Source organism: Rana temporaria, chromosome 2 (genome assembly GCF_905171775.1).
Source record: "Rana temporaria chromosome 2, aRanTem1.1, whole genome shotgun sequence".
NCBI lineage: Eukaryota > Metazoa > Chordata > Amphibia > Anura > Ranidae > Rana > Rana temporaria.
Genome location: NC_053490.1, coordinates 120,778,829 through 120,802,485, shown reverse-complemented (window position 1 = coordinate 120,802,485; position 23,657 = coordinate 120,778,829). Strand labels below are relative to the sequence as shown.

At 44.6% G+C, this 23,657-nt stretch overlaps 1 protein-coding gene across 2 annotated transcripts in view; it reads right to left on the bottom strand.

Annotated features, from left to right (window-relative positions):
- The window catches only part of AGAP2 (ArfGAP with GTPase domain, ankyrin repeat and PH domain 2), a 319,347-nt gene that overhangs the window by 163,993 nt on the left and 131,697 nt on the right, over nt 1-23,657 (bottom strand). For both annotated transcript variants that reach the window (XM_040340872.1, XM_040340873.1), the window contains exon 3: nt 3,806-3,893. In XM_040340872.1, the coding sequence (XP_040196806.1) occupies nt 3,806-3,893 (88 nt within the window). The remainder of the gene's footprint in view (nt 1-3,805; nt 3,894-23,657) is intronic.

The window sequence follows — 23,657 nt, the reverse complement described above, 5'->3', positions numbered from 1 at the left end:
TGGCTGTATATATTCACGGGAATATGAGGAGAATGCTCTTCATATATTTCTGAAGATATCTTTGTCAGGATCACAAGCCACAATAAAAACCTAAGTCGTATGGAATAGCCCACACATGAGCTATAATACAGTATCACTGCTGGCCATGCACCCCCTCAACGGCAGAAAGAAGCCTTTTAAGGAATCAAACTCTGCTTCACTCTGTTTTGGGGTGATTTTCCCTTTAATTAATACAGCTTATTATGAGCAACATCCAATGTACTTCAGAACAAAATGATTAAGACTGTGTGCATTTCCTGAAATAAAGTACAGATATTTATCATAAAAAGGCACTAGCCCTATTCTTTATGAAGGTCTGTGCATAAAGTGTAACATTTTTCATGCGGAGAGCCTACACAGCTGTAATTAATTCACTTTTAGAATTCCTTGCTTCTAAATGTTTGGAGAAAGAGATGTTCTTTTGTGGTTTTAAAAACAAAGTACCTTTTCCCTGCTGACAATATACAATGCTTTCTGCCACTTTAAGCATCAGCATATAAAGAACACAGCGGAGTGAATGAGTGGGTGGCTTAAGTAGAAAAGGAAAAATGACTGAACTAGACAGCAAAGAATTCTGTTCCTTAAGTAAGCTAGATTTTTCTGCATAAGTCTGGAATTACAGTACTGTATATCTAAAGCAGCACCACACTCACCAGATCTGAGGGGTAGAAGGTTTGGTGCCTGGTGGGTCTTATAAAGATTAAGCACCACATTGGGTGCTTGTGTGGTACAGACTGGGCTCCTCTTTTTCCAATATTTTCCTTCTACTTCTGGTTAGGTGTATGTAAAGCTAAGAAAACTTTTTTTGAGGCAGCAGGGAATGGTTAAAACTGGACTAATGCCCCGTACACACGGTCGGACTTTTGACCAGCCAAAATCACATCAGAGTTCCGACGGAATTCCATGGGATGTTCTCTATCTAAACTCTGACAAAATTCCTCAGAATTTTCGATGAAAAAAATCCACACGGTCGGAATTTCGGATGGAAAAAGTCAGTTTGACTTTTTCCATCGGAAATTCTGATCATGTGTACGAGACATTACTTTCCTTTAACTTTCTGAAGGGCAAGGGAATACAAATCTCTCTAAAATGTGGGAAGACCCCTTCTATAAGACAGTTGTCAATTGCATCTAGTGCTCCACATTGGTAATTTTCCCTTCACATCCTGCTCTAGTGACAGCATCCAACCTTTGGATTTCCCATCACTTTTTGTCCCAGTAACAACGGTCACTATGGCAAACAGAGAAAGTAAATCTCTCCAGCAACTACACATATAGCAGTTAAAAAAATAAGCTTCAAACCCTTATGTTTACAAAGGTTCTAAATCTTTTTTTTCAGTATGTTTGGCATCATGCCTCGCTGCATACAGTTTTCTTAAACAAATGAGATTCATGATGCCAAACATACTGAAAAAATGATTTAAGGTTTACATATGTACCTCTGACACCAATGTAGACAAGTTGACCCAAAATGGCATAGGTGCCAAACAAGCCTAGTTCAATAGCCTAGCTTTTGTACCTCCTTATACTTAAAAAAAAAAAATGATGTGGTCCAAGGCACCATAGGTAAATGGCCTCCATCCCAAATTTTGAACAGAAAAAAGGAGAGTTTGGTCAGCGGGACTTTAAATTAGGCCAATCACCATGCGGAGTAAGCATATAAGGTATACAGTATTGGTTAATTAGGTTCCAACACAAAAGGGGGCAGTTGGCTGAGGACTTACAATGAGAGGTGTATAACAAAGAGCAGTCTTAGTAAAGAGCATTTTATTATGCCTTGTGATATAATATAAAGCATACTGAATGATAAAAATTGCATCCACAAAATCGCATAAACATGCTACAAATTACATATGCATAATAACACAATGGTACTTGGCATCTCGTGGAGTAAGGACAAGTCCTGCACAACATGAACCACTGGAGGGGCTTGGTAGTATAAAAAACATAAAATCATCTGTGTGAACATCATGCATCTATGTATGCCCGACGTGTTTCGTTGGGATATACCAACTCTTCAGGGGCGAATGCAATGGTGATGTCAACTGTATAGATGTGAGCACAGGACCAGAGCTGTTAAAAATTGTCTGGCATGGGAGCTGAGGTAGCGACACGTGGACAGACAGGGAGCACTGTGGATTCCCCGATATGTGCATGTGGAAGATAGTGGGCCGACACTTCTCGTTGGATCACATGGAATTAAGGAGCCAATCATAAGTGAGAGCTTGCATATGAAGGTGTTGCCAGAGAGGGCTAAAAATATTGCGTTAAATATAGTGCCTGCAAACCGACCCTAAACAGCTGCTGCTGCTGTTTCCCCAGTGTGAAAGCCTGAGGGCTTTCACACTGGAGCGGTGCGCTAGCAGGACGGGAAAAAAAGTCCTGCTAGCCGCATCTTTGGAGCGTTGAAGAAACAGTTTATATACAGCTTCTTCACCGCTCACGCCCATTGAAATCAATGGGACAGCGCGGCTATACCGCCAGCAATGCACCTCTGCAGAGGCACATAGGGTGGTTTTAACCCTTTCTCGGCCGCTAGCAGGGGTAAAAACGCCTCGCTAGTGGCCGAATAGTGCCGCGAAATTGGCAGTAAAGCGCCGCTAAAAATAGCGGCGCTTACCGCCGACGCTGCTCCCGCCCCAGTGTGATAGGGGCCTAAAAGTGAAATATAGACTACATGGCACAATAATCAAACAGAAAAAAAAAACCAGTTGGTTTACAAGATAGTTATAAATGCTTTCTGCTTTCTACTTCTCTCATGTGTATGCCAGGGGAAATCATAATAGTCGACAGATACCGTGTCATTCATTATACCAGAAGACTTATTAACCAAAGTCTAGAAAATACATAATCACTTATCATATTTGACAGTTTCTGTATATTAAAAATGCTATGATGTAATATAATCCTTCACAGTGGCCAAGTAAATGGCAATTCATTGAAAATGCAAGAAGAAAATAGTATCTATTTGAATATATGGCAGTGGCAAACATTACTTGTGTGCAAAAAAAAATGTCAGCCCCCTTTTACACTCCATTCATGTGCATGCTTTCTTGCCATGCTTATACCTGGCTGTTGGCATTATGTATTTTGATGTTACCACAATGAATCAAGTCAACCACATCATAGTTACACATCTTTATCTTTATGAGATTATCTCAGTCAATGGAGAATTACTGTACTCAGAAGGGAAAGAAGGGGATGAAAACACGTTCGGATCACCTAATAATCACATGGCTCCCCCTGAATCCCCTACTGGGTTGGCTTGTTCTTTTAAGCCCTTATGCAGTAATACAGGCTATGCAAGCAACTTATCTATGGCTTCAATATGCCTATACAAATAACAAATAAAGGGGAAAATATGCAGTAAAGGCATTGATAAGAAAAACTGTCACTCGTGCATCCTTTAAAAAAAACAAGTAAATCTTAGAGAAAGATAAAGCAATTTGAAAAATAGCATTAGACCCACAACACATTTGGCAGGAAAGTCCATTTTTTTTTAGCAAAGCATGTTCAATTATATTATAAGGTAACCATATATGTGTACTTTATGAGAACAAATACACTTATATGCATTGGAATACAATTCACGTTTACAAAGGTTCAAAAGACCAGCAATCATATACTTGTCTAAACAGCCAACTCAATTAATATAAAGTTTTTACTTTATGAAATTCCCCTTTTGCCCTCTTGACTTGTTTTCATTTCTGGAGAACTAAGAGTAAATTATCACTGGAAATGTACAGAGGTGGTTTTTGTAGACTTACTTTCTGGTGCCTCTAATGGCAGATAGGATCCAGTAACAAATCGGTGAACCAGAGAAGATTTTGCACTTTTGACATTACCCAGAACTCCCTAAGAGAGAACAAGAGAGATAATAATGAGATTTTTTATCAGTTACAGTAACAAGAGATCATCTACAATAATTTATTCTATGAAAAAGTATTGCTGTGGATTGAGCTAGAAGGACACAGAAGAGGGTTAAACTATTTATTCAACATGTCAGTATCTTGTCCATTTAAAGAGGCTCTGTCACTTAAAAAAAAAAAAAAAAAGCTGATAGCATTTATAAAGTGCAGGCGATGTAAGTGACTGCCATACCTGCTGTAACTCTCAATGTGCTCTGCTGCAGCCAAATGCTAGGTTGTTATAACCAAGGATAGCTTTGGTGCACCTAATACTTTAGGAACTTGCCCACCCCCTATCATCTCATAGATATTTTTATATAGCGCACTCTGTAAAAGTGCTTCAAATTCAAAATAATTACCTTCAGTTAGTTGATAACGAAACTGGAGGTAATTAAGACCTACTCTTAATTGGCCTACAGAGACAGGCAGAATGCCTGTCCCTGTCCGCAGTGTAGCAGAGTGGCATATTCACAGCAGCTACTCCCTCCCTGTCACTGGTTGTTAAGGAAGCTGTGGGCTTCAGAGCCGACAGCCTCCTAACAACTAATGATGCTAATGTGGGCAGAGCGTGATGGGGAAGCTGAGACACTAGTTCCTCATCAGTTCAGCACTTGCCTTTAACTGACAACAGGCTGTGGGGCTGTGGGCAGACTCTTTAGCCAATAGCGGGCTGTCTAATGGCTAAGAAACCACCCACTTTTTGCTGTCAGTCACAAGGGGAACAGACCTGATGGGAAACTAGTGTCTGTAAATAACCATCAGGCTCCACCACCAAGTACAGAAATCTCCCACCGCTGCGAAGCCCTTGTGACAGCTTACTATCAGTGCGCCTCCACACTCAGTGTGTGCCCAAGATTCATGTACCTGTGTACAACAGGTACACTGAATCTGTTGCCCACACCGTCATCAGTTGTATAGAGTCATATTGGTATTCTGAAGAGTGTCTGAGGCCTTGTACACACGACCGAACATGTCTGCTGAAACTGGTCTGTCGGACCAGTTTCCGCGGACATGTCCGACCGTGTGTAGGGCCTACCGGACAGTTTTCCGGCCTAGCGGACAGGTTTCCAGCGGACAAAAGTTTCTTAGCATGTCCGCTGGAAGCCTGTCCGTCGGACATGTCCGATGGTTAGTACGACTCATTGGACATGTCCGCTGGCCCAAAATCCCGCGCATGCATCAAATTGATTCGACGCATGCGTGGAAGCATTGACCTTCCGTGTCAGAGAACGTCGGTGTCGTCTACGTCACCGCGTTCTCTGTCTGCAGGGATTTTGGTCTGATGGTGTGTACACACATCAGACCAAAACCTCCCAGCAGACATGTCCGATGAAAACGGTGCGCGGACCATTTTCATCAGACATGTCTGCACGTCTGTACAAGGCCTTAGACATTAGACAAGGAATGGTTGATTTCTTGTCATGTAATTAGAAACATAGAAAAGTGATGAGAGAAAAGGACTGAGTAGTCCATTGAGTCTGTTTTTTTTTTCATTAACCTTGGTGTCTGACAATGCATCTATGTTTATCCCAAGCATGTTTGAAGCCATTTACTGTTGACTGTCCTACTACCTCTCTTGGTAGTTTATCTCCCTCTCCTCTGAAAACGATCCAAGTTCAGATTGCACTTCAGATGCTACTCAACGTCTGTTTTAACCTTATTCGTGCCAACAAAATGTGCTGCAAATGTGTTGGGCATTAGCGGCACTTCCCTATTAACTTGAATGTGTAGCGTTTGGAGGGCTTTCAGCCCGCTGACTGCTACATGTTGGGTAAACTTTGGCATGGGTGTGAAGCATTACAGCATGTAAACAACCCCACCTGCTGCCTATTGCAGCATAAAACAGATGTAAACGCTTTCCTATACCTAGTGAAGTGAACAGCCTTATGCCTCGTACACACGACCGGTTTTCCCGGCAGAAAAACTGCCAGGACAGTTTTTCGCCAGGAAAAACGTCCGTGTGTATGCTAAATTGCAGTTTTCCCGGCAGGAAAAAAGAGAACATGTTCTCTATTTTCCTGCCGGGATTCCCGTTTTTTTTTTTTTCTCTACAGTTTTTCAATGGTAAACACTGCGAGGCAGTGCCGATGGAGCATACACAGGCCCGGGATTCCCGACCAAAGCTCTCATGGCAGTTTTCCTGTCAGGAAACCCGGCCGTGTGTAGGGGGAAAAAGGCTACCAAGCAGGTTCTCGGTTTTCCTCTAGGTTTTTCTGGCTGACTTTTTACCGCCGGGAAAGCCGATCATGTGCACAAGGCATCAGATGATACGCAGAGATAAAACAAATCTCCCTACATAAGTTTTACTAGTATATCAGCTGTCTTCAGCTTTCTATATTCTTTAGAATGTGAACATTGTGTTAGAATTTTTACTTCCTCTTTCATCAGTGGGAGGGGAGTCTTGGCATACACGGTGTGACAGCTGATTGGAGGAAAGACGCACACACCCCCTTTCACATAGATCTCTGCTAATCTATTTATTGCACCCTCCTCCACACAAATCTTCAACTGCTTTTTTTTATCTCCCGTGTTTTAGAACTTGTCAGAAGTTATCATGCTAGCATGGGAACGAAGTAGCAGAAAGACACAGGACTTAGGGCTTTGGAGAGAGATAAGTAAACACTACATATATATATGACCAGGTAAAATTTCATGAATCAGGTTAACATCCACTTTGAGCTCAACTGAACATTTTTACAGCCTCTCAACCACATACCTAAATAAAGCCTAACCATTCTAAAAAATACTTCCAACATTTGTGTGTCAATCCAAACAAAAAATATTCCCATGCCTTTTTTTTTAAAGCAAAACTGTCATGAGAGAGATTCAAGGTCCATTGCTGATCTCCTTTTGAAAATACTAGTTGTTTGACTGTTTTCAGCTCTAATAATGCAGAATAAATGCCCTGGAAAAGGTATTTAACCACTTCCCGCCGGCCATACGACTTTCTACGGCCGCAATGTGGATGTTAATTGCTGGGAGGCCATCTATATATGGCCTCCAGCCACTGGGGGGCGCGAGCACCGCCGTCGGCGCACGCACGCCCGCCGCATCACTCAGGTGCCTGGCCGCGATGTCCGCCAGGCACCCGCGATCGGCAGTCACAGAGACATGGACATGGATCTCTGTGTGTAAACACAGAGATCCATGTCCTGTTAGGGAGAGGAGACTGATGGTGTGTCCCTTGTATATAGGGATAACCATCGGTCACCTCCCCCAGTCACTCCCCTCCCCCCACAGTTAGAAACACTATGCAGGGCACACATTAACCCCTTCCTCGCCCCCTAGTGTTAACCCCTTCCCTGCCAGTCACATTTATACAGTAATCAGTGCATATTTATATTATTGTTCGCTGTGAATGGTCCCAAAAATGTGTCAAAAGTGTCCGATGTGTCCGCCGTAATATCACAGTCGTGACAAAAATCACAGATCGCCAACCAATAATAGGAAAAAAAATTAAAATATGTCATAATTCTATCCCCTATTTTGTAGGAGCTATAACTTTTGCGAAACCAATCACTATACGCTTATTGCGTTTTTTTGTGTTTTTTACCAAAAATATGTAGAAGAATATGTATCGGCCTAAACTTTTTTTTGTATTATTGGATATTTATTATAGCAAAAAGTAAAAAAAAATATTTTTTTCAAAATTGTCGCTATATTTTTGTTTATATCGCAAAAAATTAAAACCGCAGAGGTGATCAAATACCACCAAAAGAAAGCTCTATCTGTGGGAAAAAAAGGACGTCAATTTTTTTTTAGGAGCCACGTCGCACGACTGCGCAATTGTCATTCAAAGCGTGACAGTGCTGAAAGCTGAAATTTCGCCTGGGCAGGAAGGGGGTATATGTGAACAGTAAGCAAGTGGTTAAATCAGGAAAGTCATATGTGTTCCAGATCACTGACGCTAAAGAGAGACAGTCTAAGAGCCAGGCAACTAGACTATTTAAGAAAAAAAGGTAAAGGTTTTATTAATCTTGACCCTGTCCTGTGTGGTTAGTGCTTATAATGTCTTCTATAACAATCAAAACATATAGTACCCTTTTTGTTATATAAGACAGTGCACTACTTTCACTATTTATAGATTTGGAAAAGGCTAGAATTTCTGAGTGGTTATCATTGGTGTCTCTGTCCATACCAGGGAGATTTTCCCTCACTTCCTGTCCTAAGCACAAGACAAGTGAGAGAAAATCTCCCCAAAGTGGTGGGAAGTTTACTACATTGTTTCAATAGAGCCATTATATTTTGTTTTACACTCTCAATGTGACATTCATATACATTTTTGCCAACAGAAAATGTAGTTGTAATGGAGAATGAAGGCCCCCGCACTGTACTCCCTTTCTCTCTAGTTATGATGGCTTTCTTAATCCCTGTCTGACAATGGTCAGTAAAATGTACAAAATGGTGAAGTCTTCTACTAGTTAAAAACATGTTGGAGAGTGTAATTATAAATGATGTCAATACAAACTAATTATCTCATTATTCTCTTTACAATTGGCATGATTTAATCACTTGTGACAAATTAAAGAAGTTTAATTTGCAAAGTAATTAATTAGCTAGTGGCACGACCAGTTCAACTATTCTGTTTGGCACTTCATTGAAAATGAGGCACATTCTGTTTGGCAGAAAATTATGTGGTGCTCTTGAAGGGAACTCTGGTAATTATGTTTTGTACTTTTAACCACTTAAGCCCCGGACCATTTTGTTGCTAAATGACCAGGCCACTTTTTGCGATTCGCCACTGTGTCGCTTTAACTGGCAATTGCGCGGACGTGCGATGTGGCTCCCAAACAAAATTGACGTCCTTTTTTTCCCACAATTAGAGCTTTCTTTTGGTGGTATTTGATCACCTCTGCGGTTTTTATTTTTTGCGCTATAAACAAAAATAGAGCGATAATTTTGAAAAAAATTCAATATTTACTTTTTGCGATAATAAATATCCCCAAAAAAGATATAAAAAAACTTTTTTTCCTCAGTTTAGGACAATGCGTATTCTTCTACATATTTTTGGTAAAAAAAAAAAAAGCGTTTATTGATTGGTTTGCACAAAAGTTATAGCGTCTACAAAATAGGGAATAGTTTTATAGCATTTTTATTAATATTTTTTTTTTTTACTAGTGTAGCGGCCTGCTACTTTCTAGCCAGCACTGCTTTAAATTCCCAGGCCAAGGGTGGCAGCAGTCAGGTCAAGGTGTTTTGGGTGTTCCCCTTCGGCAGCCAATCAGAGGGAGTTGATCGTCCCGCTGTGCATGCTGGGGAGGAGTACTTAAAGGATCACTAAAGGAATTTATTTCTTTAGCTAAATAGCTTCATTTACCTTACTGCAGTACTGGTTTCATGTCCTCATTGCTCGTTTTTTCTTTGATGTTGCTGTAAAACTGCTGTGATCTCCACACTTCCTGGTTGCCTGTTTCCTTATAACCATCGTACTGGGAGCTTTTCACGATGGTCTAAGCTGTCATTACTGTGTGTCTAAAACTTAACAGAACCAATCAGATTAATTTTAAAAACAAAACACTGCCCTGGATTTGTTTGTTTTTGTTCTGTGGGTCTCTTTACTTCACATAAACATGAAACCAGTTTAAAAACGAAAGTGAAACTACAGGCACATTATATGATTGAATTTAATCTATTTTTAATCATTTTTAAAAGGAATCAGTTAACTTTTATGTCTCTATACCCTGTAAACAGTCATTTTAGCAAAAAAAAAATTTCCTTTAGTGATCCTTTAAGGGACAGACGTCATTAGTCCGGGGTCGTCGTCGATCTTGGGTCTGTCGTCTCACCACCCCCCGTGTGTCGCCCTCCTGGCCGGGGGTGCGTGTTCAAGTGTTCCTGGCTCCGGGACCACGTTGGTCCGGGGTTGTGATCTACCAAGTAGGCCTGGTTAGTCAGACTGGGTGCCTGTGTGCCGCCGAGCTCCGTTCCCTGCGACGTTACGACACACGGGGGCGGAGATTGCGCCAAATTCAAAAAAGTAAATAAACACATTACATACAGTATACTGTAATCTTATAGATTACAGTACTGTATGTAAAATATACACACACCCTTTGTCCCTAGTGGTCTGCCCAGTGTCCTGCATGTACTTTTATATAATAAAAACTGTTCTTTCTGCCTGGAAACTGGAGATTGTCCATAGAAACCAAAAAGTGTCCCTTTATGTCAAAAATGGTTTTAGACCAGCTAGAAAACAGCGATAATAAATTAGTATCACTTGCAGAATTGTGCGATAGCAATTTGTGGGGAAATTCGTCATCAAAAAATAAAAGTAATGACAGCGACAATTCTGCAACTGAGCAAATTTCAGTGTTTTTGATTTGATTACATTATTGAATATTTTTTATTATAATTATATTATTATTTGTAATAATTATTTATAGTTATTTAATAATTTATGATTTTGTTTTTCAAACTTTATCATACCTGGGATGTCTACTAGACTCTGGTTTGGACAGATTTATGTGAGTTATTCCTAAGAATTACAGGCCTACAATGTAAAACGCCAAATTTCCATGCAAAATAATGGTACCGCTTTCAGCACCTAAAATTTGAAATAATCATACCGCCAGGGAGGTTAAAATATATATATATAGTTCTGCTCAATCTTGCTGTCGGCTACAGTATGTACACAGCAAGTACAGCTAGGGTGGTGACTTCACTTTTCTTTACTACATTTAAGTAGTAAAGATTGGTCACCAACCTGTTCTTATCTTTCTATCCGCTATAGGCAAATCTTTTTTTATTAGAGTAGAGATGGATTAAAGCCTGTGTCAGTTGTTATTGCTGTCTATGCCCCCTGTAGGTAAGGTGACCATATTTTTAAAATGAAATCTGGGGACATATTTTTTTTTTCACTAGTAATGGCGGCAATCAGCAACTCTCTGCCTGTCACCGCCTCTGCCCACCTCACAGCCTGTCAAGTCTCACTCTCCGGGCCCATGGCTACTACTGAGTGGGGAGCGGAGGAAGATCACTCCACCAGTGAAGGCAAGGAGATAAAACAGGCGGCTGGCCAGGACTTGAGCCAAGGCAGAAGGAAATGCGAGGGGAGCTAAATGGACACCCGAAAGAAATATAAAGAAATATTCCCTCCCCTCCGACCAGCACATGATCATCAGAAAGGGGCACAGATAATGGGGGGGGGGGGGGGGTAATTCAGATTTATTTTTATTTTTTTCTGCACTGACTGTCTTTGAAATTGCCTCAGCCCCTGTTCAAATCCAATCTGGGGACAAAACCAGGGACACACTTGGTCCGGGGACAGTGTCCTCAATCTGGGGACTGTTCCTTGAAACCGGGGATGTCTGGTCACCCTACCCTTAGGGGCAGGGCCAGACTTGGGGTGGTGGGGGCCCCTGGGCTTGAGTGTTAAAGAGGCCCCCTGGAGCCGAGAAGGTCCTGACCGAAGTTGTTGAGCGGGGGGCGGTAGTGGATCCGCCAACCAACCAAACTTGTTGAGAGCGGGCCAACCTGAGTTGTTGAGCTGGGGGGGGGGTTCGGCCCCCCGAACAAAGTTGTTGAGCAGGGGGGGTAGGGTGCCGCCGATTGGTTATGGTTGTTGAGCGGGGGGTGGGATATCGCTAGATGGACTTCTTAGCTCCTCTTCCTGCTTCCTCCTCCTGTGGTGCATCCAATAGGGGCCCCCTATTGGCCGGGGCCCATGGGCTTGAGCCCAGTCAAGCCCAATGGTAAGTCTGGCCCTGGATAGGGGTATAATGGGATGTCCACTTTTCAGCAAAAGCAACTCTTCATGGACACAACTATATACAGCCCATATACACTTCTCTTCTGCCTCCTGCACAAATCTTGTTTGCAGAACCCTCAGGCCCAGCTGGAACCCTATTTAGAGGGATCTGACAAGGCACTCATATTGCCAGGGTCAGCGTCTAAGGTGACCAGACACATAGGCTACACAGAGGAACTGAAACCAAACAAAAGATAGATATGTAGCGCCCACCCCAAATCTAGGGGGCGCTATTTCAAATCTAAGGGATGTCTGGGCCAGTACTTGGGCCCAGACCTGTTTGATACAAATTTGCCTCTGCTCTGGTTGTGATACTATCTGGTAGTTTTCCCTTGTTGCTTGTGGGTGGCGTTACCATCTCAGGCTTATGTTGGAACGCAGATGTACCATGGTGTATTGGGCATAAAGCCTCGTACACACGATCAGTCCATCCGATGAGAAAGGTCCAAAGGACCGTTGTCAACGGTTAACCGATGAAGCTGACTGATGGTCCGTCGCGCCTACACACCATCGGTTAATTAACTGATCGTGTCAGAACGCGGTGACGTAAAACACAACGACGTTATGAAAAAAACAAAGTTCAATGCTTCCAAGCATGTGTCGACTTGATTCTGAGCATGCGTGGGTTTTTAACCGATGCTTTTGCATACTAACGATCGGTTTTGACTTATCGGTTAGGCGTCCATCGGTTCAATTTTAAAGCAAGTTCTCATTTTTTAACCCATGGGGCCCACACACGATCGGTTTGGACTGATGAAAACGGTCCTTCAGACCATTCTCCTCTGGTGATCCTATTGTGTCTGTACAGACGACCGGATAAGTCCGCTGGACAGGTTTCCAGCGGATAGATTTCTTAGCATGCTAAGAAATTTTTATCCGCTTGAAAACCGTCGGCTGGACAAATGTCCGCCTGAAAATGTCCGCTAGGCCGTACACACGACCGGATCTATCTGCTGGAACTGATCCGTGGATCAATCCCAGCGGATAGATCCGGTCGTGTGTACGGGGCCTTAGAGTCTGCAAAAGACTTGAGACTGGGGTAGAGGTTCACCTTCCAGCAGGACAACAACACTAAACATACAGCCAGAGCTACAATGGAATGGTTTAGAATGGATCAAAGCATATCCATGTATTAGAATGGCCCAGTCAGGCTGCATTCACACCTGAGCGTTTTGTCGCCTGAAGCGCGACGCTCAAAAACGCTAGAGGGGGAAAATATACATTATTCCCTATGGAGATGGTTCACATCTCCACTCCAAAACGCCTGACGCCGAACGCCTGAAGCTCAAACAAGTTCCGGACCCGCGAATCGGGCGGTTTGGGGGTTTTTGAGCAATTCTATTTCCCATAGAAAGTAATGGAAGCGCTCGATTCAAGCGACTAGCGCGACAACGAGCGTTTGCTACGGGCGTTTTGTCGCTTTAATCAATAGAACATTTCACCCAGGCAGAAGATAAAAAAAATCTACCAACATAGCAACAAGTGATGAAAAGATGGTAATTTTTCCTATTGGCTAAAATAAAAAACGTCGAAGTACAAAAACATCAGACAACGCTGTATGCAAACGCGCAAATAAGCATGAATACGCGCGAAAAAACGCCGGAAATAAACGCCGGAAAAAACGCCCGAACGACCTACGCTCAGGTGTGAATGCAGCCAAAGTCCAGACCTAAACCACATTAAGAATCTGTGGCAAGACTATGGCCCTTGCCTATTGGAATGCATGGGCAGCACTGCCGAATCGCCTGCACATCGCTTCAGCAGCAGTGCTACACGGGCGCTTTTAACCCCTTCTTCAGCCGCTAGAGAGGGGGGGTAAAAGCTCCCCGCTAGCAGGCAGAAAAGCACCTCCACCGCCCCAAAGATGCTGCTTGCAGGACTTTGTTTAACCACTTAAGACCCAGACCATTATGCAGCTAAAGGACCACTTTTTGCGATTCGGCACTGCGTCGCTTTAACTGACAATTGCGCGGTCGTGCGACATGGCTCCCAAACAAAATTGGCATCCTTTTTTTCCCACAAATAGAGCTTTCTTTTGGTGGTATTTGATCACCTCTGCGGTTTTTATTTTTTGCGCTATAAACAAAAATAGAGCGACAATTTTGAAAAAAAAAAAACAACATTTTTTACTTTTTGCTATAATAAATATCCCCCCAAAAAATATATAAAAAAACATTTTTTTCCTCAGTTCAGGCCGATACGTATTCTTCTACATATTTTTGGTAAAAAAACAAAAAAAAACGCAATAACCGTTTATTGATTGGTTTGCGCACAATTTATAGAGTCTACCAAATAGGGGATAATTTTATGGCATTTTTACTAATATTTTTTTTTTCCAGTAATGGCGGCGATCAGCGATTTTTATCGTGACTGCGACATTATGGCGGACACATTTGGGACCATTGAAATTTTTACAGCGAACAGTGCTATAAAAATCCACTGATTACTGTAAAAATTACACTGGCAGTGAAGGGGTTAACCAGGAGGGGGCGCTGTAGGGGTTAAGTGTGCCCTAAGGCAGTGATTCTCACTTTGGGGGGGGCGTGGCTGGACGTGTGACGTCACTGATCGTCGTTCCCTATGACAGTTAACAGACGATCAGTGACAGGCTCACTAGGAAGCACGGGGAGCGGTTTGTTTACACTCACCTCTCCCCGTTCTTCCTCTCTGTGACACACTCGCGGGACACCGGCGGCGATCGGGTCCGCTGTTCCCGGGGGGACGTCACGGAGAAGAGGATCGGGCTGCGAGCTTGCCGCCAGCGGCACGTTCGCGACCCACGGCTGGGATCTTAAAGGGGACGTACATGTACGCCCTTGTGCCCAGCTGTGCCATTCTGAATGGAAAATACCACATTTGGTCACGTATATCTGCATGCGGCGGTCCTCAAGTGGTTAACGTCCCGCAAGCACATCGCTCCAGTGTGAAAGCACTCAGGCTTTCACACTAAAGTGACAGGAGAGGTGCTTTACAGGTGCTTTGTAGGCTCTAATTTTAGTGCTAAAACTCCCATTAAAGCGGAGCTCCACCCAAAAAAAAATCCAAAATGCTACAATTTTTTTTTTCTTTTTATACATACCAGAAGTGCCCGTTGCTAGGCAGATCATCCTAATCTGCCACTTCCTGATCCATGGTCTTTTTTTTTCTTCTCCTCGGGGTGCCTCCTGGAGAATGGGGAGCGGTGTCTTCTGGGACCTTGTGTGTGTCCCAGGAGACATCGGCCATTCATGTAGCGCCGCACAACTCGCGCATGCGCAGTAGGGAATCAGGCGGTGAAGCCACACCGCTTCACTTCCTGATTCCCTCACCGAGGATGACGGTGGGGCAGCCGAGACCCGAGCTATTGCTCGGCTTCGGCTGCCGTCATCGCGGGCACCCTGGACAGGTAAGTGTCCTTATTAAAAGTCAGCAGCTACAGTGTTAGTAGCTGCTGACTTTTAATTTTTATTTTTAACTGGACCTCCGCTTTAAAATTGGTTGTAAAGGTAAATGTTTTTACACCTTAATGCATCCTATGGCCGCCGCTGTATCAGGGGAGCGCGCTCACAAAAGCTTTCCGCCATGTGAGCTCGCATGAAGGTGGAAAGCTTTTGCAAGGAGGAGCCGAGACCGCCACCGAGGGACCCCAGAAGACCGGATTCGGGGACACTCTGTGCAAAACGAGCTGCACAGTGGAGGTAAGTATAACATGTTTGTTATTTAAAAAATCTGCCTTTAGTGTTCCTTTAAGTGCCTTTGTATGAAAGTAGCCCAAGGGCCGGATAAAAAAAAAACAAAAAACAGAAAAGGGCCACATCTGGCCCCCCCAGGATGCAGTTTGGAGACCACTGTTTTACAGCAATGAAAATCAATTGACCAGAATGGAAAATACCACATTTGGTCACTAGATGGCGCTAAGTATTATAATTAGCGCCATCTAGTGGCCAAATGCAGTATTTTCCATGTAAATCCATTAAAAACATTTGACCAGTACAAGAAAAAACCCTTACAACATTGGCCAGGATTCAGATACAATTTACGGCGGCGTATCTCCAGACAGCCACCGTAATTTAAAAACTGCGCCATCGTATCCTTACGCCGATTCTCAAAGGCAGATATGCTTAAAAAATAGGCTTCCTCCGCCGACGTAACTTGCATACGCCGGCGTATAATTGTGTGCAATTTTACGATGGCCGCTAGGGGCGCTTCCGTAGATTTCCGCATAGAATATGCAAATTACCTAGATACGCCGATTCAGAAACGTACGTGTGCCCGGCGCATTTTTTTTTACGTCGTTTACGTAAGCCTTTTTTTGGCGTAAAGTTACCCCTGCTATATGAGGCGTACGCAATGTTAAGTATGGACGTCGGGCCAGCGTAAAATTTTCTGTCGTTTGCGTAAGTCGTTCGCGAATAGGGCTGTGCGTAATTTACGTTCACGTCGAAAGCATTGACTACTGCTGCGTAATTTGGAGCATGCGCACTGGGATACGTTCACGGACGGCGCATGCGCCGTTCGTTAGAAACGTCAATTACGTGGGGTCACAGATAATTTAAATAAAACACGCCCACATCATCCAAATTTGAATTAGGCGGGCTTATGCCGGAGCACATACCCCCCCCAAGACCTCAATCCATCTGTGTCCCCCAAAGCCGAACCATCCATTCAGGATAGAAATAACCTAAAAGCTTATGCTGTGAGCGGGATTCCAGGATAAGTCAATATTGTCTGAATCCAACTTTTATGCGTTTTCTTCTTTGAATCTTGGTGTGCTTTGTGTATTTCTTCCAGATCTGTGCAGTAATCCAGTGTGAGATATTACCTCTGTAATAAAGACCGGCCACTGCTGCTCTCTATGCTTGTGCAGAATGACTGGTCTTGTCTCCTCCTCCCCCTATTGTAGCCTCCTGTAGTGGGTGGAGCTTGCTGGGCCCCTCCTACAGCTCTGCTCTGTGCACAGGCTATGTACAGCATTGTGGATGATATCACCACTACTTTCACGAGGTAATATCTGGATTTGCAAAGATGTTTGGTGCACACAATATAGAAATACACTCAACGGCCACTTTATTAGGCACACCTGCTCAATTGCTTGGCAACACAAATTGCTAATCAGCCAATCAGGGATGGTGCAAGGATTTTTGACACCCTAGGCGAGAGCTAATTTTGCCGTCCCCCTGGCTCCACCCCTGACTTCGCCCACTTTGCCCTGCCCATGAACACCCCACCCTTTTAATGAAGTACCCATCAAATTGCAGCCCACCAGAGCCCATCAATGCAGCCTCAGCAGTGCCCATCAATGCAGCCTCACCAGCGCCGATCAAATGCAGCCTACCAGCGCCCATCAAATGCAGCCTACCAGCACCCATCAAATGCAGCCTACCAGCGCCCATCAAATGCAGCCTCAGCAGCGCCCATCAAATGCAGCCTCAGCAGCGCCCATCAAATGCAGCCTCAGCAGCACCCATCAAATGCAACCTAAGCAGCACCCATCAAATGCAGCCTCACCATTCCCCATCAAATGCAGCCTCACCAGCACCCATCAATGCAGCCTCAGCAGCGCCCATCAAATGCAACCTTCAGCAGCGCCCATTAAATGCAGACTACCAGCGCCCATCAAATGCAGCCTCACCAGCGCCCATCAAATGCAGCCTCACCATTGCCCATCAAATGCAGCCTCACCATTGCCCATCAAATGCAGCCTCACCAGCTCCCATCAATGCAGCCTCACCAGCGCCCATCAAATGCAGCCTCAGCAGCGCCCATCAAATGCAACCTCAGCAGCACCCATCAAATTCAGCCTCACCAGTGCCCATTAATAAATGAATGTTGGCTTGCTTCCCTTCATTCGAGAGTCGGGACACAGACACAGTCCTCCGCCAGGCTCTGTGCCTCTGACACTAGGGGCCAGATTTAAGTAGATCAGCGGATCTTTAGATCCGCTCGATCTACCTGATTTAAGATCCACTGCACAGGAAAACCAGACCCGCCTTATGGGAGCGATGGCCCAGGACATCACTCGAGTGGCTGACAGCCTTGGTGAGAGGGGACATGTCACCGATGTGATTCAGGACGTTGCAGGCAACACCACTGCAATTATAACCTGTTTGCGGGATCTCCAAAACACACAGTTGAGGAGCCGGGGCCGTGGCAGCAGGCAGGCCAATTAGTTTTATTTATTTTTCTTCTTATTGCTCTGGTAAAGAGTTTATTTATTTTTTTAATCTTGCTCTGGTAAAGAGTTTTTTTTTATTTTTTGAATCTTGCTCTGGTAAAGAGTTTATTTTTTATTTTTTGAATCTTGCTCTGGTAAAGAGTTTTTTTTCCCCCCAAAAGCACACGGTGAGGCGTGCAGAATAGTGTGACTGGTGTGTGAATGGGGGGGGGGGGTGACACTCCTGCCAGCAAAGGGGTGTGACCCTCTGCCGTGTGAAAGGTGTATGAATGTACAGTGACATAATTGGAGCCTTGGCGCGGCGTTACTGATCCCTAAAACCATGTGGTGGTTTACTTGGGTCTAATCCAATTCGATGTGCGTGTGGGGTGTGTGTGCTAGGGACCACAGTGGTGTGCACGCGTGCATTCTCATTGTGCCATGTTTAATGTGTGTGTTTAACGTTCAAAGAGACGTTCAACGAGGCATCTCCTGATTGCTGATCCCTCAGCAGACGGGGTACCCTCAGGCAGGGGGGGGTTGTCTGGTTCAGGGGTCAGGTCATCACGTATGTCAATCTGCAGGCTTCTTCTCACTGCGAAGTTGTGCAGAATACAACATTCCCCGATGATCTGGCACACAAAGTCTGGGGAATACAACAGGGTACCCCCAGACTTATCCAGGCATCGGAAACGGGACTTCAGGAGGCCAAATGTGCGTTCCACCACTCCACGGGTACTTATGTGTGCAGCATTGTATCTTTCCTCTCCTGGGGTTTGGGGGTTCCGGAATGGAGTCATAAGATGGGGTCCCAGTGCATATGCAGAGTCACCTGTAAGGGAAAAGACAGGAGGATGTTAGTCGTGCATGTGCCCCTCGTGATGTCTGCATCATGGGGGGGGGGGCAGTCATACCTGACACCCATGTCACTCACCAACCAGCTGTCCCCATACACGTTCTGTTCAAATTCCATTGGGATGTCGCTTTGGCGGTATATATAGCTGTCATGGCTGGATCCTGGGTGTTTGGCACGGACGTGCCATATGAGGCCATGGGCATCCACTAATCACCTGGACATTGATTGAATGCCAATGCTTCCTATTTTGGTATATGTGCTCTGTCTCATGGGGGGGCTGTAGTGCCACATGGGTGCAATCAATGGCCCCCACGGTGCGTGGGAATCCTGCAATTCTGACAAAATCTGCCCTTGCCTTATTCCGCTGGACCTCCTGGGTGGGTCTGACGATTTGGTTGGACATTTGTCTCAGGATTGCGGGGACAACCTGGTGCACACATCTGCTCATGCTGGTTTGTGACATCCCAGCCACACCTCCACTTGTGCGCTGAAAAGAGCCAGTGGCCAGGAAATGCAGTGTTGCCAGGACCTTGATCAGTGGCTGCACTGCATGTGAGCGGTGTGTTGGGCTGGTGAGATCATCCTGCAGGATTGTGGTTAATTCCTGGATGGCTTGAGTGTTGAATCTGAAGAGGCGATACACCTCTGCTTCCCCGATGGCAAAGACGTCTAATGGCGTTCGGTAAAAACGCTCCCGTGCCCACCTCCTTCTCCTTCTAAGCGCCTGGGCGCACACTAGTTGTGCTATGACCATGCCTGCCCCTGGCATGTTGGCATACAGAAGTCTTGTCCTGAAAGTGTGATTGTTCAGCTCGTCCGTAAGGGTGCTGCTAAAGCTGCTCTCCAGCTGACCTGCACACGTCTGGTGCAAAGTTGCCCCTGCTTTTATGAGGGGCAAGTTTAGACCAGACGTACAGCTTACGCGCACCGCGCGTAGCCTGCGTCGGGCGGTCGTACATTAGGGAATCGCCGTATATCCCTCATTTGCATATTTGATTAGGAAATCAATGGGAGCGATGGGTGTTCTCGGCGTAAATGTGCGCCTACGCTACGCCGGCGTACAAACGTTGCGCCGATCGGAACAAGACTAATTTCTGGCGTACCTGGTTCTGTGGGTGCGGCGCATCGATACAACGGCGCATCTGTCCACTTACGCCGCGCATATCAAGATGCGCCGGGGTAACGCCTTTGAGAATCTGGGCCTAAGTTGCTTGCTGCAGAGAGAAGAGAGTAGGAACACCAGTGAAGACTTGTTGGTTTGCTCACTCCCTCTAAGCCTGTTACTGAGTTTTTTTTTGGGGGGGGGGGGGGGTGTATTGATTTTTATTGGTACCTCCTCCCACTTCCGCAATCCTCAACAAGGATGACATCGCTTGCCCGCCCTCTCTTCTCCTGCAACCTGCGGTTGGTTGCTAGAGATAACTGTCACTTCAAGAAAAACATTGTTATTACAGGAGATAAATCCCTATTACATCTGTAGTCTAAGCCTACAGGCTCAATTCACAAAGCTCACAAAAAAAGGACGAGGCTCCTTTAAGAAAAATTGTCAGTTATTTTTTTTGCTGAGTCATGCAAATGCGAACGCATACGTTACTCCCGCACTGTAACATTGATCGTGAGCAAAAGCTATAATTCTAGCGCCTGACCTCCAGTGCAACTCTAAACTGGTAACCTGTAACCATTTATCTATGGAGAATTTAAACACTGTGGTTTGCCGCCATTCCCAGGGCCGTCTTTAATGTTGATTGGACCCTGGGCAAAAAAATTCTTGGCCCCCCCCCCCCCCCCATGCAATTTTTCTCTCCACCTGCTCTGAGACATACAATAAATATCAGCTAGACGTAAAATCAGTTTACTGTATGAGATCAGGCAGTGATTGTGATTGGTTACCAGAGGTCACAGCATATCATTACCACTTACTGACTGGTTGCTAGAGGTTACAGCACACATTACGGCTCACTGATTAGTTGCTAGAGGTCACAGCACATGATATCTTCTTGTTGATTGGTTGCTAGAGATTACTGTACAGTAATACTGCTCACTGATTGGTTGCTAGAGGTTACAGCACATCCTCGCTTTACTGCAGAGGGGCATGATATACATATGAATGCTGCCACTATTTACATATGAATGTCGCCGGCCTCATTTATTTACACATGCATGCTGTCGCTATTTAAACACTAGTGGCCAAATTCTGAGTATAGTTACGACGGAGTATCTCAGGATACTCCATCGTATCTCTCTTTTTTGACCCGCGTATCTATGCGAGTGATTCTTAGAATCATTTTCGCATAGATACGCTGAAGATCCGACATGTGTAAGTCACTTACACTGTCGGATCTTAAATGTAATTACCCAGCCGGCCGCTAGGTGGCGTTTACGTTCAGGTCTCATTTGTTTATGCAAATGAGCCTGATACGCCTATTCCCGAACGAATTCGCGTTTGCGTAAGCGTAAGGTTACCCCTGCTATATGAGGGGTAACCTTACGCCAGTCCCACGTAGGCCATGTTAAGTATGGCGTCGGGTCCGCGTCGTCTTTTCCCGTCGGGTACGTCATTTCCCTAAGTCGTTCTTGAATACGACTTTACGGCTATTTTTAGCCCGGCGCATGCGCAGTTCAATCGAAACGGGGGCGCGCTTAAATTAAATACAAGACGCCCTCTTGTAATTACGCGGGGATATGCCGGGCCAATTACACTACGCCGCCCCAAACTACGGAGCAAGTGTTTGGGGAATACAGCACTTGCTCCTGTAAGTTGGGGCGGCGTAGTGTAAATGGCTTACGCTACGCCCGCCTCAACTCTACAAGAATATGGCCCAGGGTCTGCAGGTGAGTCATCCGTACACAATAATAGGGCAGAGCTGGGCAGCATTAGTAGCAGCACTTCACACTGAGATATCAGGACACAGCAAAGGACTAAAACTTCAAGTGACAAGCGAATTTAAACTGGGATAGTTGGCAAGTAAGAGGCAGCTGCTTTGGGCCCAACAACAATGACAGGGCCCAGGGCAGCTTCCCCTTTTGCCCTGCCTTAAAGATGGCCCTGGCCATTCCACAAGCAGACGCAATTTAAAGCATCACATATTAGGTATCTATTTACTCAGCGTAACATCATCTTTCACATTATACAAAAAAATTGGGCTAACTTTAATATTTTTTTTTATAATCTATGAAAGGTTTTTTTTTTCCAAAATAAATAGCGTTTGAAAAACCACAATGAAAAGTCGATTTTTACATGTAGGAACGAAGTGTCAGAATTGGCCCAGATACAAAGTGGTTAAAGTGTATTTTTTTCACCAAAAATTACGTTTGAAAAACCACTGCGCAAAAACCGTATGACATAAAAAAATTGCAACGACCACCATTTCATTCTCTAGGCTCTCTGCTAAAAATAATATATAATGTTTGGGGGGTTCTAAGTGATTTTCTAGCAAAACAAAAATACAGATTTTTATTATAAACAACAAATGTCAGAAAAAAGACCCTGGCCCGGATTCAGATAACAGTTACGACGGCGTATCTCCGGATACGCCGTTGTGACTCTGAGTGTGCGGGGTCGTATCTATGCGACTGATTCATAGAATCAGTTACGCATAGATTTCCCTAAGATCCGACCGGCATAAGTCTCTTACGCCGTCGTATCTTAGGCTGCATATTTACGCTGGCCGCTAGGTGGCGCTTCCGTATATTTCCGCGAGGAATATACAAATTAGGTAGATACGCCGATTCAGAAACGTACGTCCGCCCGGCGCATTTTTTTACGTTGTTTACGTTAGGCTTTTTTCGGCGTAAAGTTACCCCTGCTATATGAGGCGTATCCTATGTTAAGTATGGACGTCGTTCACGCGTCAAATTTTTTAAATTTTACGTCGTTCGCGTAACTCGTTCGCGAATAGGGCTGTACGTAAGTTACGTTCACGTCTAAAGCATTGACGATTTGCGGCGTAATTTCGAGCATGCGCACTGGGATTCTTTCACGAACGGCGCATGCGCCGTTCGTAAAAAACGTCAAATACGTGGGGTCACAATTAATTTAAATAAAACACGCCCACATCATCCACATTTGAATTAGGCGGGCTTACGCCGGACCACATACATTACGCCGCCGTAACTTAGGGTGCAAGTTCTTTCTGAATACGGAACTTGCGCCCTAATTTACGGCGGCGTAACGTATCTGAGATACGTTACGCCCGCCGAGAGATACACCATTGTATCTGAATCCGGGCCCCCGGTCTTCAAGTGGTTAAAAATTGTGCTTAGAAGAATCAGTGGTGTGAATAAGCGCTGTCCGGCACGTGAAGAATTTTCATTGTAGAGGAAAGTAAATTGTAGGGAGCGATTTTATCACCGATACCCATCCAGAGAGTGTTACTGGGAAAGAAGTGAATTTTCGGATCTATTATACATTCAGGCTGTTAGGCTTGAAGATTCGTCATTCTCTGCATAGTTCCAGCAGGCAGCAACATGTCAGACAATTATGAAGATACATTGTAACACATCAAACAGTAAATCTCAGGAAAGAGGGAAACGGGATCAATTATTTTTGTTGCTGAGACATACAATAGGTGCTTCCTATTGTGGGGTGACAACGCTCTGCCCTTGTCCCCTAAATGTGCTCCAGTGTTGTCACCTAGTACTTGATTGTTAGGGGTTAAAGCCGACCTCCAGCCTTCAGTCTTGTACAGTTGTACATGTTCCTCTTCTAGACTGAAATGGCTTACTCTGATTTCACTGCACACTGTGAGCTTCTCACAATGTGCATTAGAAGCTGCAGCAAGTCAGATAGAGTCCTTTACAATCACTAACTACCGTATATACTTGAGTATAAGCCGACCCAAATATAAGTCGAGGTACCTACTTTTACCACAAAAAAATGGGAAAAGGTATTGACTCGAATATAAGCCTAGGGTGAGAATGCAGCAGGGGAAAGGGAATAGCCGCTCCAGGTGGGAACCCAGATGAATATCCTCCG